The sequence below is a fragment of the Oryx dammah genome, unplaced genomic scaffold, assembly GCF_014754425.2.
Source record: "Oryx dammah isolate SB20612 unplaced genomic scaffold, SCBI_Odam_1.1 HiC_scaffold_24, whole genome shotgun sequence".
NCBI classification, from domain to species: Eukaryota; Metazoa; Chordata; class Mammalia; order Artiodactyla; family Bovidae; genus Oryx; species Oryx dammah.
Window position 1 is genome coordinate 28,621,173 of NW_024070208.1, and position 17,950 is coordinate 28,639,122.

General features: G+C 34.4%; 1 protein-coding gene across 1 annotated transcript in view; it reads right to left on the reverse strand.

Moving 5' to 3' along the window:
- The window catches only part of BRCA2 (BRCA2 DNA repair associated), a 53,691-nt gene that overhangs the window by 26,534 nt on the left and 9,207 nt on the right, over window positions 1-17,950 (reverse strand). The window contains exons 8-13 of the mRNA XM_040267129.1: window positions 17,655-17,704; window positions 17,292-17,400; window positions 13,451-14,554; window positions 6,948-11,867; window positions 4,603-4,698; window positions 1,745-1,814 (exon numbers count right to left, since the gene is read on the reverse strand). Coding sequence (XP_040123063.1) covers window positions 1,745-1,814; window positions 4,603-4,698; window positions 6,948-11,867; window positions 13,451-14,554; window positions 17,292-17,400; window positions 17,655-17,704 — 6,349 coding nt within the window. The remainder of the gene's footprint in view (window positions 1-1,744; window positions 1,815-4,602; window positions 4,699-6,947; window positions 11,868-13,450; window positions 14,555-17,291; window positions 17,401-17,654; window positions 17,705-17,950) is intronic.

Genomic DNA, 17,950 nt, shown 5'->3' on the forward strand with positions numbered 1-17,950 from the left:
CAATAATTCTTGTCATGCCTGGCTCTAAGACAAGCAATCCAGTTGGACTTTTGAAGTTTTCTTCTTTTTGCATGGTCTATTTCCCCTAAGCTCCTTTTTTTGCCTTCCCTTTACTTTGGATACTATCTTTCACAGGAGCTTTCTTCCAGTGATGAGTGATCTTTGATTTTCTGTTCTCATCTAAGAGTGAAGCACTGAATAGCTGACTGGAAGCTGTGTGCTGGTGAGCTTGTCAATTGTTGGCTTCACTGTCTGACAGTGCAGTTTAATTTCAATATCTGCAACTATCAGTAGCCTTTTCTATTGGGCTGGTCCTAAGACCCAGAAAAACAATCATTCAGTCGTTTGCCTAGAGGCCCAGCTGCCAGCATTTGGGAGCCAAGTGTGGGAACCAGGCTAGGCATCCTCACCACTTGAAATCCAGATTTTTACTTAATCTCTGTTTTCAGAGCCTTCCCCGAGTCCCATCCCCAATTCAGAATCTCTCCAGTTCATCTTCTCCAGAGAATGACCTTCTGGTCTTTTGGTAGAAGAGGGACTTTTTGCCTGCCTGCAGTGGGGGAGGGGAAAATCTTTAATGGATTTTCAACTAATCTTTCTGTTTTCTACTTCACCTTCAGAAGTATATGTTGCTGCCAATTTGAGTCTTTTTCAGGTTCTTTAGGGGAAACTGGGTAGCTTCTCTGCCTGTTCTAATGTTAGTTTTAGATTTCTATGTCTTTCTAAGTCATTCATGATTTTAGCTTCAAAAGTTTTGTTATTTCAGGATTTTCCTGGTGGTCCAGTGGCTAAGACTCTGTGCTCCCAATGTAGAAGGCATGGGTTCAATCCCTGGTCCTGGTCAGGGAACTATATCCCACATGCCACAACTAAGAGTTCGCATGCTGCAACTAAGACCCAGTGCAACCAAATAAATAAATAAAATAAATATTAAAAAGAATATTAATTTTTTAAAAATTTGTTCTTTCTTCTGAAACAACACTGTACTTACAGAGTAATACATTTAAAAAAATTCTCTTGTAACTAGTATGGTTTTGAGAGGGAGAAGAGATAAAAGTATATTTTTAATATAGGCCATCTTTAATTTTTCTTTCACTTTTATTAATATAATTGAGATATAATATGTGTGTGCTTAGTCGCTCAGTCATGTCCAACTCTTTGCGACCCCATGGATTATAGCCAGCCAGGTTCCTCTGTCCATGGGGATTCTCCAGGCAAGAATACTGAAGTGGGTTGCCACACCCTTCTCCAGGTGACCTTCCCAACCTGGGGATCTAACCCAGCTCTCCTTCATTGCAGGCAGATTCTTCACCATCTGAGCCACCAGGGAAGCCCATGAATACTGGAGTGGGTAGTCTATCCCTTCTCCAGGAGATCTTCCAGACCCAGGAATTGAACCAGGGTTTCCTGCATTGCAGGCAGATTCTTTACCAGCTGAGATACCAAGGATATGCCACCTTTTTAAACTGGTTTTGAGTAATTTCCATATCCTGCTCAACTTTAGTACCTCATCCATAAAATTGAATTAAAATCTATATGTCTACAAAGTTATTAAAAATGATATAATAATATGTGTAGCAGTATAAAGTACAGAATTATTTAATCCTGATGCAGGCTCTCAAAAAAGGGAAGTGTTAAAGTCTTCACTGTATGTTAGAGCCAGTATATCTAGAAATATATTTTAAAAACCCACACTTTTACTATACTATATTAGTAGAATTAAGAAAAATTAAACATGTCTTACCAAGAGGGTCCACAGGTAACTGGCTCTAAAGAAATGTGATGCATAAACAACCTTCTATCTTTCATTGTGCCTAAAAATATATATTTCACATTATGTATTAATGAATACATTTTATATATTAATGAAAATCTAATGAGAGATTTTATTTCTTATGTCTGTTCATTATACATTATTGTAACTAACAAAAATTTGAGAAAATTATACATTTAAATTTTTTCAATGCATATAACGAATGCTTAGTTCATAACTATCAAAAAGTTTGGTTCTCAAATTGATAATGAATAATACCAAATAACTCACAGTGCAAGCATATATATGAAATCAGTATAAATTTAGTCAGCTGATGTTAATCAGAACTTGAAGGCATTAGTGAATTGCCAAGAAAATATAAATCTTTAGTTTTATGAAGGTTGACAAGCTAAACTGTAGATATTATTCATTTTCAGTAGATAACTTGTAATTCTTAAACTTTCAACTAGTCCATTAGTAGGGAGGGGACTGGTTAAATAAACCAGAATACATTGATATAGCCATGTGATCAAGTACTACATAGTCACAAGAACAAGGAAGATCTCTCTATGCTCATTTACTCATGATCTGCAGAAAAATTTGAACTGAACAACAAAGAAGGTACAAAACCCTGTGCACACTGATATCTTTTGAGTGAGAAAGAAAAGTAATGAGAATATATAAATACACATATTTACTTATTTTTACAAAAAGAAGCCCTAAAAGGATAGACCAAAAACCATTAAAAATAGTTACCAATATAATAAGCAGGAAGTGAGGAAGTTGGTGAACAATATGGAGGAGTCAGAGATGGAAATAAGGCTTCTCTGAGTAAACATTTCTATAGTTTTGATGAATGAACTACATAAACATTCTATTTATTCAAATATAAAATTAAAAAAGGCAAATCTTAAAATTGAAAACAAAGTGAAACTAATTAATCTAACCCAATTATCAAATTGTTAACCACAAAAGAATTCTTTTTAGTGACATTTGAATAGAGAACTTTAACTATACATTCCTTATGACATATGTTCTTAGGACAAAAACTGCAAAGAATTCTTAAATCTCCCTTAGTAGTTTATGAATAGTAACAGTAGTACTGTAAACTTGAAGCTATTATACATATACTATAAGACAGTGATTCTCAGAGTGATCCATGGAACACTGGAAGGGAGTACCCACAACCCTTAGAGGGGATCCAAGCTGTCAAATGACCTTAATAATAACTGTGATTAATAATAAGTAGTAGTAGTTGTAGTTATATATATCTTTCTCACTGTGTTGACACTGGCATTGCTGGTATGTCCTGCTGCATACTTTAGTGTGAGAATTGTCTAAAGGAATGCACTTTATGTGAACTGCACTAATCAACTTTCCCCCAAAGAATTCCATTTTTACTTGAAAGCATAACCAACAAATGATTTATTCAGAGTTGGCTATTCATCAAATACTTCTTCAAAAATGAATGAAATGAGCTCATCACTACAAAAAAAACAAGTGAGTATTTGCTGCGAAACAAACTATTATAAAGTTCAAGCTTTTAAACAAAATGACAATTTTGGAATGCTTATATCTGGCTGTTACCTGGACAATTTCCCAATACTAAATTTTTAGATTAGATCAGTGGTGACATTAACAAAAGTAATTAAGGTTGTATAATGTGTCAATGTTGGAAGAACTGCATAACTCTGAACTAATATTTTCAAAATGACTTAAGTATAATATTTAATATTTATAAATACTAAAATTTTTCAATTTTAATGTTGACTATGATAAATAGAAATAGAAATAATCCACATAATCAAATGCTCTTGAGGCTCCTCAATAATTTTTAAGAGTATAAAGAAATTTTGAGAGCAAAAAGTTTGAGAATCTTGGCTGGATAATAAAGCAAATAAGTAAATATGTTAATGTTATTAGAACCAAGAATACAGCATTAAAAAAAATAGTAACACCAGCAGCTCTGAGTGTAGTTAGCACTCAAATCTTGTTTTTTAAAAAGTATTAACCACTGAAAGGATCTCTGGAAATTCTAAGGACTCTAGAACTGGGGTGAAGAATTACAATGACTTCCTAGAAATCTTTCTGTGATAATACACAGTAAGAAAGTGTTCAAAGGTTAATTAAAGCATATTAAAAACAAAAATTCTTAAGAAACACTTGAAGAGGTCACTATTTACAAATTTGAAATGATTTGAGCATCAAAAAGAATGTTACCTTTTGTAAAGAAATACATTATTTATAATGTGTTCTTTTAAACTTTATATCCATATTATAAATAAGAATCTAAGAAATCAACTGTATCTAAAAGAGAAAGAAAAAAATTCCTTTACTGCCCTTAGTAGTGATTATTATACCAACTACTCTTTACTCTGAAAATTGGTGAGTGAAGAGAAAGAATTCAATATTTATCCTGCCTTTTTAGGAAGAACTATATAGATAATCCCCAGTTAAGGGAAAGCCCTTCCTTGCTGAAGAATCCCAGCTAATAAATGTATAAAAAAATAACAGAATTTTAAAGTCACTATTTTTCAATCTCCAATTAAATAATCGATTCTGGTAAATATTATGAAATCAACTGGATTTTAGAATCCAGCTTTTTATTTTAAAACTCCTTGAGTATCATTTCACATTTCTCAATTATGGAAAACCTCCACATTATACCTAGTAGTATGAAGGAAAAGCTCACATAACACATAAAGCAAGAGAGAAGTTTTAAATAACCACACTATAAAGTCTTGCCCAATTATCCATATACCCAAAAGAGATGAGAAAAACAACTTTAAGAATATTAAGTACAGTAATTAGAGAAGGAGAAAAGAATCACATTAAAAAGCATATTTTACCATCTGGAGTGCTTTTTGAAGCCTTTAAGGATTTTCCTTGATTTTCTATTATCCTGTCAAACTCATTTAACAAGTTTCGTTTGATTGGGGGTTCTCCTAAAAAGAAATTCCCATACATATTTTTAAAGCAAGTAACTTCAGTTCTATTTTTCAAAAGCCATAGTCCATTTTTTAAAATTAAAGTACTGGCTCTTACAATGTGTTAAGTAAAAAATACAAAATAATTATAATTTAAATAGCGGACATTCTATTTTGTAAGTGATTTTTGTAATTTTGTAATTTTTGTAATTAATTTTTCAATGTCAATTTAATTTCTATTATTTTTTGACCATTTAAAATACTACTTTTTAATTGAGTCCAGGGATAAAGTACCAGATATCACAGATAATCTTTTTCTTTAATAAAGTGCCACTTAATGTAACTCCAGGCATATTGGCAATAAGGACAAACAAAAAATTTCTTCAAATAAACTTTTTTTTTTGCATTACACTCAAGAAGGAATTTATTATATAGGTCCCTGAAGTAGAGTCAGTGGGTAGGAGAAAAGATTTTAAATTACCAAAATTATAGTACTGGCAAAAGTAATACGTATTTCTTATTTAAAAACTCTTCAAAGGCTTAGAATAAACGTAAGCCATAATTGAAGTTATGAATTTCTATGCCATACTGAGATAATGTGTTAACAGTTACCTTAAAAAAAAAAATTTATTTTGTTTATTTGGCTGTCTTGGGTCTTAGTTGAAGCATGTGGGATCTAGTTCCCCCACCAGGGATTGAACCCAGGCCCCATGCATTGGGAGCGTGGAATCTTAGCCACTACACCACCAGGAAGTCCTGATACTTTGTTTTTAGATGTTTTTTGATTTATTAAAGGAAGTGAACTTGAAGGATTTAATAAGTAAAAATGTCCTTGTAAGGCTTTATCAAATGTTCGATTATAAAGTGATTTAACTGTTTGACAAGAACCTGTACTATAAAGTAACCAGAAGTTGATTCTGCCTAGTCGCTCAGTCGTGTCTGACTCTTTGCAACCCCATGGACTGTACCCCGCCAGGCTTCTCTGTCCATGGGGATTCTCCAGGCAAGAATACTGGAGTGGATTGCCATGCCCCTCTCCAGAAGCTGATTAAGCTATATACATTTATATCTAACAATAGTGAGGGAAATGAAACAATGATGCTATTGAGAACACTTGGTAGAAACCTGAGTTGTTATTCCTAGGCATAAGGCCAACCTACTTTAGTGCACACATGAACAAAACAGGATCCTATAAATAAAGACATTATTTTCTATAAAAGAATTATGAATATCTTTAGCATCTGTACCTCAGAATTTTGCACTAGAGAAGAGCAACAATAAGGTTAAGCATTGTAAACTTACTATTCTGCCTGTAACATGAACTTGGTATGGAATGTGGCATGGATAGTACTTGATTAAGGAAGTCTGTATCCAACAGGATGACTTTAGGGCAAAAATGTACCAAGTATAAGAATGAACTGACCGTCCTCAGTGTCTTTCTCTAACCATCTTCAGTCTTTCTCTATAATGTGAAGGGCCTGGACAAGAAGACTTGTGAAAACTCAACTACTCTATAAGTCTATAGAGTTTTTAAACAGGATTGACGTGCTTCAGATCATTCACTTAAAAATTGGAGAGTTACTTTTGCCATTTACTTTAATTGTAACTAATCAACAGATTTAATTATTTAAGATTACTCCTAGTCAAAGACACTAACAGAAAAAAAAAAATCAAACATCCAATTAACCTCATAATTGAACTGAGTTGTTAAATATACTCTATTTAAAAGAGAAGTCAGAACGTAGTCCAAATGGCATTAAGATCAGAATACTATTTACTAAAAACAAACTTATCTTAGAATACCTGCTAGGTGGAAAAAAAAAAAAAGGCAAGCTAACCAACATCTATAGTCAGAAACCAGCTTTTAAAGTTCTTAATAGCCAGAGTCGGAAACTCTGTTCTCTCTCCCCATCTCTGTGTATGTATATAAACATGACTCAACCAATGACTTCCTGGTACACAGTCTCAGCAATATCAAGAATGAAACCAAACTACACACACAAGTCTGAAAAATGTACTTAGTGTATAATTTCCTGATTGTTACAAGCTAGCATACCAGAGGGAGAAGGCAATGGCAACCCACTCCAGTGTTCTTGCCTGAGACTCCCAGGGACAGGGGAGCCTGGTGGGCTGCCGTCTATGGGGTCGCACAGAGTTGGACACGACTGAAGCGACTTAGCAGCAGCAGCAGCAGCATCGTACCAGAATTATTAAGGACTTAATTTAAAAAGCGACTGGGAGACCAAAAGGCAAAAACAGACACTTACCAACTGTGACAAGTGCATCTCCTTTTCTTTTTTCTATTCTTGAATTTGACAAAACTGTTTCCTCATTTTTGTGGCATGTTAAAGGAGAGTGTTTCGCATGACTTGGAAATTCAGAATCTGTCAGCTCACCATCTTCCATAAAAGCTTTGGCAATCTCCACTGCTTCTGTTTCAAAATAGTTCTCTGAGTCTTTGGAGTCAGTAGAACAAATTTCTGTATTTGTTTTCACAAGATCAGGAAAAGTTTCAGTTTTCCCAATTTCCTTTATATTTTTAGGCAAAGTTTGTTTTTTCCCCATAAGATGAATGTGGTCAATGTGTGATACTCTGGTTCCTAATACTGACTGTTGTTGGTCTTGCTTAAATTCAGAGAGATATGAAGAAACTTTAATAGAGTGATTATTTTCTGAAGAACCACTTTCAGTGTTATAATTGTTTGATAATTTAAATTCTTCATTGTAGGCTTTTTCCATTTTGGAGCTTAGAGAGTGTTCTGGGGTTCTTTTATCAGTACAAGAGATAGGAAGTATCTTTGATGTATCTTGCCTAGAGGTAGGTGAATGCTGGAGACTATATTCAGTTTCGATTAAATTGAATTCTTCAAACATTCCCTTAACTTTGCATAAGGCACTCTCAGAAACTGGAACGTGTTTTCCACTTGCTGTACTAAATCCAGAGAAAGCAGATGATAGTAAATTTGGGGGGTTATGTGTCATAGTATTGTCTTTTCTTGTGAATATGTCTGAATGCTCTTCATTACTTTCAAATGACACTGTGGAAAAGAGTTGCTTGGCACTGTCTTCTGACTTAGAAAATACCTGTCTTGCTTTTTGTAATGCAGAATCTGACACTTGGACAGATTTTCCACTTGCTGTGTTAAAAATCTCACAAGCATTCATAGAAGAGACAGACTTGGGATGCTTTCCCATGTTAAATTCACATCTATCAGAAGTTTTCAAATCAACATGACGAAGTGGTATTTCAGAAACTTTCTCCAATCCAGAAATACTTTGGTCATGCTGTAAAATCGGTTCACTTTGAATGTCAGGAGAAACATCATGTGAATGCATATTATGTTCTTCATTATCTGGAGAGTTAGGGAAAATAACATCCGCTGAGTCACCCAATGCCTTATGAGAATCTGTCACAGTTTTCGTTTGGTCAGTGCCTGATTTAGTCTCAGTGTTTTGCTTAATATATATGTTTCTGCAGTTGTCTGTAAACCTCTCTCTGACTATTTTTTCACCTGAAACAAAGGCTGTTTGATCACTTGCTGTACTGTATGCAGGTGGTTGAGTCTCAAAATTATTTGAATTAGATAAGGCCACTTCAACAGCTGTCTTTATTTTGTCTAAAGCTTGTGGGTTTATGTTTGTTTCTCTTATGGTAGGTATTACTTCAGAAAAACTAGTGTTTTTCCTATCTTTGACATTCTTTACTACTGGCTCAATACCAGAATTATCAATTTTATTTTTTGAGAAATACTCTGATTTATTAAATCCCTCACTGGAATGACAAAAATCAGAATGATATGAGTAGCTGTTAGGCATGTTGTTGTTTAAGGAAGTTGAATCTTGCTTTTCAGAGAGGCTTTTGTCATTTTCAGTTATGATACTGTTTGAACTGTTTCCATGAGAAGGATTTCGTACATAATCCCCAGTATATTCCTTTAAACATATAATTTTGGAGGAATTTGTTTTTTCTGGTTGATCATTCAGTTCTCCTTCTCTAAGCCATTTCTGGGCTTCAAGTAGTGAAGCCTGACTCACAGAAATTTTTCTACCGTGTCCTGTGTAAAACGCTAAAGCTGAGTTTTCAATGGCTGAAAAAGTGGAATGGTTTGTGTAACAAGTTATAGGACTTTTTGCAGTTTCTTCTTCCATATTTTCATGTACTTTAACTTTCAGAGAGATACTATGTGATGTGTGGAGATTTTCAGTTTGTCTGTGTAAATGATCACTTAAGAACCTGGGTGGCATGGCAGTCTCCTCAGAAACAAGCTTTTTCTCCTCTAGAGAATTCTGCATCTCTCCATGCTTTGGGGCAGTTACTTTACCTATCTCACATGCTAAGTCAAGCCCTTCTTTACAAACCTCTTTGTTCTTCAGCATCTTTGCCTCTTGATGGATAAAACCAGTCACTTCACTATTGTCTTGCTTTGTTTCATCAAAAAGATTTTTCACTTTGTCCAAAGATTCTTTGGCAAGTTTTACTTTTTTCCCACTAGCTGTATGGAAACCCAGCGTGGTTGGTTCTTTGATCTTCTTGAGTTCACATTTTTCTCTTTGCTGGAGTGTCAGTATTTGATTTTCAATACCAGCTGGGCTGCTTTCTTTCAACATTTTGTTTTTGAACATACTGGTTTCCTCATGACTTGAAATGTCTATTTTGTTGATATTTATGCCAGAAAGTAATTCAGAATTTGAGGAATCTGAAAAATGATTAAATTCTTTTTCTGTACATTTTTCATCAAAGAAATTTACAACTTTATTTAAAGACTCCTTAGAAACCCTTATGTTTTTCCCACTTGCAGTCCAAAAGGACAAATCAAAACCACCACCATCTTTTATATTTTGCCTCATCTTATTAGCAATTGGCTCCTTTTTATTTGACTTATTAAATGTTTCTTCAGCTTTCATAACTTCCAAACAAGTTAAATCTGACAAACCTTCTTTAATTGGAATATTTTCCTCCTTCATAAAGTGATGAGATAATTTCAGATGTATGTTGTACTGATCAGTATATGGTAAGCCACTTTCGTTTTTATGAACATAAACTGTATCATTTTTACTTGAAGCACAGCCATCAGATTCTCCTAAATTACAAACAAAACCAGTACATTTGTTATCTTTGTTTTCAGTATTTCTCTTGAAATCTTCAGTATTTTCTTTAACAAAAATGCTGGTGGTCATTTCAAAGTTACTTTGTAGTATCAGTTGGCATTTATTATTTTCTTCACTTAAATTTTTATCATTGCTATAATTTTCTACCTTAAACATAGAAACATCAGAATCATTACACTGATCTGAAGAGAAACTTCCTGGATCTACTTCTGCAGGAGTTTTCTCACTAACTTTCTCGATGTCACTGAACAGTTTCATGGCTTTCTGCAATGCTTCATTAGAAACATTCAATTTTGTGCCATGAGCTGAATAAAAGCCCTTAAACTCTTCTTCACTCTTATCTGTTAAAGAACCAGAAACACTTTTGTTACAGTTGGTTGTTGACAAGCAGATCAACTTTTGCTCATGTCCAACTAAACCTTCACATTTCTTGCTGCTATCTACATGACTGAGAGATGGGGCACTGGCTGTGAGATGAAGATCAACATCTTTCTGCTCCTCAGAAGTGGTATTCAAGACAGTCATCTGGGTTTCAGGCATTTCAAATGGATTACTCTGTAATCTGTGGCTTGGTTTTCTGAACTGTGTAAATTCAAACTGACTTCCTGATTCTTCCAATATTGTAGAAAGTTCTGTAATTTCTGCCTTCTGGCTGGGTGTTAAATTATGGTTTGAATTGAAGTCTTGCTTTAAAGATAAAACTGGAGGAGTCGTGTGATTGTTTTCACCCTCAGAAACAACTGCACCACTCTGCACATACCCACACACTGTATCAATTGACTGTGAATCATGATCATGAGGTCGGCCTTCCTTCCTTTGATTTTCTAATGATTTTATAATTTCAACCCAAGCTAAGCTAGCAGGATAATGTTCTTCAATATCCTTGAAGAGCATTTTACTTTTCTTAACGTTGTTTTCAGAGAGTTTTATTTCTTTATTAGAAGCTGTTCTGAAGCCATTTCCAAAACTGTGACTTGAAGTCAAACCTGAGAGTCCTGCCCATTTGTCCCTGCAAAAGTTATTTCTGTTGGATCTCGTATCTGTATCTAGGGACACATCTGGCTTTGAATCTTGTCCTAAAGTCATCTTTGGTTGTTGCTTTATGCTATTTCTATTCTTCTCTATAAGACCATGGACTATATTTGATGAGACAGAATCTTCTGTAATGGACACTTTGGCTGCTTGTCCGCCATCCATATCTGTACTTGTTACTATGACAGAGTTCTTGAGAACAGGTTCTCTTAAACAACTGAGGTCTGCCTCATGAACTTCCTTAATGTTTCCTAAAATAGGAATACTCCTTTCACTAGTTGTTTGAAAGATATAATTATTTTCATTGTCTGGGGAAAGTTCTTCAGAGTTTGGGTTGACAGTTCTTTTTGAAATTAAAGTAGTTTCTTCCTGGTCTTTATGGATGACTGTGAGATTCATATTTTGGTAGCACTGTACTTTCACAGAAGGTGATGCTCCTGTTATATATTTTTCAGGTGACAACATCTCAGGTTTCTTAGAATTTTCATTTAAAACACATGTTTCTCGCTTCTCTTCCATGGAAATATATTTAGTTAATTCAAAACCTGCTTCACAATTCTTAGATTTTATTTTCTCTGACATTTTATATGATTGTTTTCCTCTAGAAATCACAACTGGATTTGACAGAAGATCCTTGGAGCTAGGAGTTAAAATAGTGGTATTCTCATGGTCATGTAAAAAACTTTCCTGGAATTGGAAGACAGTATCACTACATTCCTCTGAATGTGGCAATTCAGGGCGACATACTACAGGCAAGACTTTTTCCTTTATATCTGAAACACCTTGGCTTTTTGGATTATCTTCACAATGCTTGTCCTGCAAGCATGACACATAATCAGTTTCTGTGGTTATAAATGACTGCCATTTTTCTTTATTAATGTTTGTTTCTTTACAATAAAGATCCTGAGATATTTTTTTATTATTAGAACTGCTTTCATTATTAAAACATTTTCTCAGAACTGTCCCAAAAGAGCTGGTTAAAGACAAAGTTGGTTCTTCAGAATCATTCTGTGAACAGTTTTTTTGGATAGAAGAATGCAATGAACCTAAGCATGAAGACACAAAGTGACAAGATAAAATTCAAGTATCATCAATCACATTCACTAAATATTTTAAAGACAGTGTCTAAAACAAGAATTACATGAAAAGCAAGAAGTGAATGTCAAGTTTAAAGGAAAGAATTCTAAATATTCTCTATTTTCAAGTTACTACATTTCCCAACTAAAGATACAGAGGACCTAGTATTTTTTAATAATATTTATCAAGTCAATTAAAATTAGTATGTAGCTAGCTACCATAAGTAAAATTCAAAGTGTTTTTGTTAGAAAATAACATTAGAAAAGAATTCTTTGCTAATATTGATGTAATAGGAGTTAGAAAATCAAGGTAACAAAAAGGAACTAAAAAAGTAACCATTTCCTTTGGTTCAGTCTTTCACATTGAAGAAAAACAAAAAATGAACTTTAAAAACAGGTGCTACACATGAAGGGCCTGAAATATTACTTAATCTCAATTATATATGCAAATATTTAGTTAATTTTATTGACTTTCTGGCTTCCCTGGTGGCTCAGACAGTAAAGCGTCTGCCTGCAGTGCAGGAGACCCGGGTTCAATTCCTGGGTCGGGAAGATCCCCTGGAGAAGGAAATCTATTAACAAGTCAAAATTATTAGTCTCATTTTATTTATTCACTAACCACTGTTTTATTGGTTTTATCTCTGATATATACATTTTCCTCTGGAAATTAACCTAAATCTCAAACAGTTCTGTACTCCAGTTCCACCAAGCCCATTGTTCATTAAAATACTAACACTCAAATATTCTCAGATTCTCAGAGGGAGGTAAAATCACCTTTTAACATACAGTATGTATGTGTTAAGTCATGTCTGATTCTTTGCAACTAAATGGACTATAGCCACCAGGCTACCCTGTCCATGGAATTTTCTTTCTCCAGGGGATCTTCTCGACCCAGAGATTGAACACACATAATAGCTACTGATAAATAAACTTTTGCTCAAATAAAAAATGGCTTTTACTATGCACACTCCTGACACAGAGATTTAGTAATAACTCTAAGCAACCTCTAAATATTTAAGAAAACTGTGTAACAAAAACAAAAATGTCACTATTTTATGACTGCCTTACATTAAACTTAGCTAACAATTATTTTTTTTCTATTCTTTACATGCTTTAGAGAAAATACATATTAAATAGCACAATATATTTATAGAACTGTCCAACTTGCATATGACAAATACTGAAAATTAAAGCAGGAATTAAGTAGCCAAGTTCTTGGTGTTTATCAATCACATGCTGTCTCAAGAGTTATTATGATTTTATATATATATATAGTTATTATGTATATATATAAATATACACCATGCAAATTGATCCAACAAGTTTGAATGGAATGATTCTGAACACTGGTAATCAAAGGCCTAAACAACAATATCTGATATGGAATATATAGATTTTTAAAAAAATGACATAAGACAGACCAAAAAAATTATAGAATGAAAGTAAGCAGTATGTTTTTAAAAAAGGTTAAAGAAAGATACACGTGTTCAAATTAGAAATTTATCACCATCCATAAAACTATATACACTATTTACATACACACAAAGAGATACCTGAATCAACACTTGTAAATGTATGTGGTGCCTCCAAAGGCTTTGCTTCAAATTGGGCTGAAGAATTAGTTAGTTCTGATTCTTGTTCTTTCTGTATTTTCAGTTCTTTGTAAGTTGTTTTATCATTTATAACATAAATAAACTTTTTTGTTTTCTTTTTCAAAGTGGATATTAAACCTGTGCTCTTCAAAGCTTCTGAAGTGTGTTTGGTAGTGGCTGGCCAGCTCTCATTATCCCCTGAACTTGAACATACAGAATCCTCTTTCTGTGAGTAAATAGTTTGTATTTCTGATTCACTTTTAGAGTCTTCTGGTTCTTCTTTCAAGTTTGAATCAGTCACATTATTTGAGAAATCTTCTCTAAGTATCTTTTCAGGAGATTCTCTTATCCTGAAGATAGATTTTTTGATGACCTGAAGTGGAGAAGAGTCAGTTAGTGTTTGCTGTCCCATAGTAGTGGGATCTTCATGAGATTCAAGACACCGCCCTTCATCTGTCTTGTTTACCACTGTTTCCTTATTTAATATCTTCACTATTTTTGATATGCTTGAAATATGTGGCAAAGAATTTTCTAAAGTAATGAAGTTGGTACACTCTTTCTCTGTGCCTATGAAGTCTTCTTCTGAATTAGTTTGGTCACAAGAAATATGCAGTAGAGATGTTTTCTCCACCTGGGTTCCATTTAGACTCGAGAGCGTGAGCTGAGACCATTCAGAGACTGAAGATGGTACAACTTCCCTGGAGATTATGTCAGTTCCATTGCCAACGGGCTTTTGATTTATTACATTTGAATCTAATGGATCACTGTCATTTGGTTCTGTTTCACATACAAATGAATGTTTACTTTCTGTCATTTCCTTTTTAGCTTCTTCACATTCATCTGTTTTTATTTCATGGAAAATATTTTTCCTAGTCTTGGCAGCTTTCATTTTTTGTAGCTTTTTTGTTTTGTATTTAGAAACACATACTGGCAAACTATCTTCTTCAGAGATACCTGCAACTGTTTCATGTACTTCATCTTCTAGGACATTTGGCAGTGACTTTTCAAAATGGTGTTTGCGGCTACTTACTTTACCAAATGAATCCTCTAATATTTTCTCCAATCCTGTTAAAATTTAAAATGTAAGTATTACTAATAACATTTTATAACACAACCATATAATTTATATTACCCTCAAACCTTTTTCATATAAACAGTATAAACTAAATAACACATAATTTAGCATTTGAAGAATTATCCTGAATGCTAGCTATGTTTTGGGTAGGGAGACACCAACCTTGCTCTGTTCTTCTGGTCAAGACTGATTCCAGTGTACCCACAGCCTTTTATTCACACTCAAACTCTAATAACCTTTCTTTACCAGGTCTATACAATAAAGTTTACTCAATTTTACTAGATAAACACAATTTAATATTAAAATTTATCAAATTGTAAGTTCCAAATTAATTTTGTGGCCCTACAACCAACAGTAAAATCTGATTTTATACAAACACACACACACATGATACCCAATCCTACACATTTATATAGTTATACACACATACTAAGAACATGCAGTGATCAAGACCATCCCCAAGAAAAGGAAATGCAAGAAGGCAAAATGGTTGTCTGAGGAGGCCTTACAAATCTGAGAAAAGAAGAGAAGCTAAAGGCAAATGAGAAAAGGAAAGATAAACCGATTTGGATACAGAGTTCCAAAGAATAGCAAGGAGAGATAGGAAGGCCTTCTTCAGTGATCAGTGCAATGAAATAGAGGAAAACAACAGAATGGGAAAGACTAGAGATCTCTTCAAGAAAATTAGAGATACCAAGGGAACATTTCATGCAAAGATGGGCACAACAAAGGACAGAAATGGTATGGACCTAACAGAAACAGAAGATAATAAGAGGTGGTGGCAACAATACACAGAAGAACTATATAAAAAAGATCTTAATGACGCAGATAACCACCATGGTATGATCATTCACCTAGAGCCACACATCTTGAAGTGAGAAGTCAAGTGGTTCTAACGAAGCATCACTATGAACACAGCTAGTGGAGGTAATGGAATTATAGCTGAGCTATTTCAAATCCTGAAAGATCATGCTGTTTAATTGCTGCACTCAATATGCAAGCAAATATGGGTAACTCAGCAGTGGCCACAGGACTGGAATGGACCAGTTTTCATTCCAATCCCAAAGAAAGGCAATGCCAAAGAATGTTCAAACTACCGCACAATTGCACTCATCTCACACGCTAGCAAAGTAATGATCAAAATTCTCCAAGCCAGGATTCAATAGTTCATGAACCGAGAACTTCCAGATGTTCAAGCTGGATTTAGAAAAGGCAGAGGAACCAGTGAATAAACTGCCAACATCCACTGAATCATGGAAAAAGCAAGAGAGTTCCAGAAAAACATCTACATCTGCTTTATTGACTATGCCAAAGTCTTTGACTATGTGGATCACGACAAACTATGGAAAATTCTGAAAGAGACGGGAATACCAGACCACCTTACCTGCCTCTGAGAAATCCCTATGCAGGTCAAGAAGCAACAGTTAGTAACTGGACATGGAACAATGGATTGGTTCCACATTGGGAAAGGAGTACATCAAGGCTGTATACTGCCACTCTGCTTATTCAACTTATATGCAAAATGCCAGACTGAATGAAGCACAAGCTGAAATCAAGATTGCTCAGAAAAATATAAATAACCTCAGATACACAGATGACACCATCCTTATGGCAGAAAGATAAGAACTAAAGAGCCTCTTGATGACAGTGAAAGGGGAGAGTGAAAAAGTTGGCTTAAAGCTCAACATTCAGAAAGTGAAGATCATGGCATCTGGTCCCATCACTTCATGGCAAATAGATGGGGAAACAGTGGAAACAGTGTCAGACTTTATTTTTTTGGGCTCCAAAATCACTACAGATGGTGACTGCAGCCATGAAATTAAAAGATGCTTGCTCCTTGGAAGAAAAGTATGACAAACCTAGACAGCATATTAAAAAGCAGAGACATTACTTGGCTGACAAAAGTCCATTTAGTCAAAGCTATCATTTTTCCAGTAGTCATGTATGGATGTGAGAGTTGGACTATAAAGAAAGCTGACTGCAGAAGAATTGATGCTTTTGAACTGTGGTGTTGGAGAAAACTCTTGAGAGTCCCTTGGACTGCAAGGAGATCAAACTGGTCAATCCTAAAGAAAATCAGTCCTGAATAGTCAATGGAATATTCCTGAATATTCATTGATGTTGAAGCTGAAATTCCAACCCTCTGGCCACCTGATGCGAAGAACTGACTCATTGGAAAAGACCCTGATGCTGGGAAAGACTGAAGGCAGGAGAAGGGACGACAGAGGATGAGATGGCTGGAGGGCATCACAGACTTGATGGACATGAGTCTGGGTAAGCTCCGGGAGTTGGTGATGGACACGGAAGCCTGTCATGCTGCAGTCCACGCCGTCACGAAGAGTTGGACACAACTGAACGACTAAACTGACCTGAACTGAAGAATATGAAACATTCCAATAACCTGACTGAGTAACTTTTGGTGTATCTGCAACCATGCTTACCTTCTAATTAGAGATAAGGTCTTAACATTTTGTTAATTCTAAGTCTTATTGTGCATCTCTAAGTTTTGAATTATGGGTTTTGTTTTGGGGTCACAATAGCATCTTTGAATAGTATTATCCTAGCATGATGTTTAAACATTTTAATCTAAATGAAGTTAGTTTCTATTCTCAATACCTTTAGTAATAAAGAAAGGAGAAGTAATGTTTTTTCTCTTTAAGAAAAGATGAGCAATTATTTCAATGATGTCAGTTAAGAATAGTCATTCAATTAAACAGAAGGGCTTACCATGACTTTCAGCTTCTGTTTGATTTTTGTTGTCACTGTCTGGCCCAGAAGGGATAAACTTATTATTTTTCAGACTTTCATCATGGTTAGAAAAATATGTTTTCAAAATCTGCAAAAGTTATATTTTAAAATCACTAGTATAGAAATTCTCACTAAGCACATAGTATATTCAACTTATTCTTAAACAGAGAGACAGTAGATTTTCATAGGAAGTCAAAGAAAATCACATATGGAAACAGGTTTAGAGACTTTCCTAAAGGCTTATAAAATCATAAATTAAAGAATGAAAAATTCAAGATAAATAATTTCTCAAGGCATTCAAAGCAACCACAACAGTTTAATCACTTTGTCATATTTACTTACAGTAGTAGTATCACTAGGAAACACAGCTGCAGATGCTTCCTCATCTTGGACTGTAAATAAAAAAAAAAATTTAATTTACCTATACTGTATTATACATCATACACTAAAATTAATGTAAAACTTCTGTATTTTTCAGTTAGACCTCAAAAGAAACATGCATTGTTGGGTTAAATAACAAATTTAAAGCAAAATGAATTAATCCAAGTATAGTAATTAGAGAGGTCAGTCAACACAGTGGATAAGTTATATTCACATTTCCTTAGTACCACTGATAAGCTGGTAAGAAACTCTAGTTT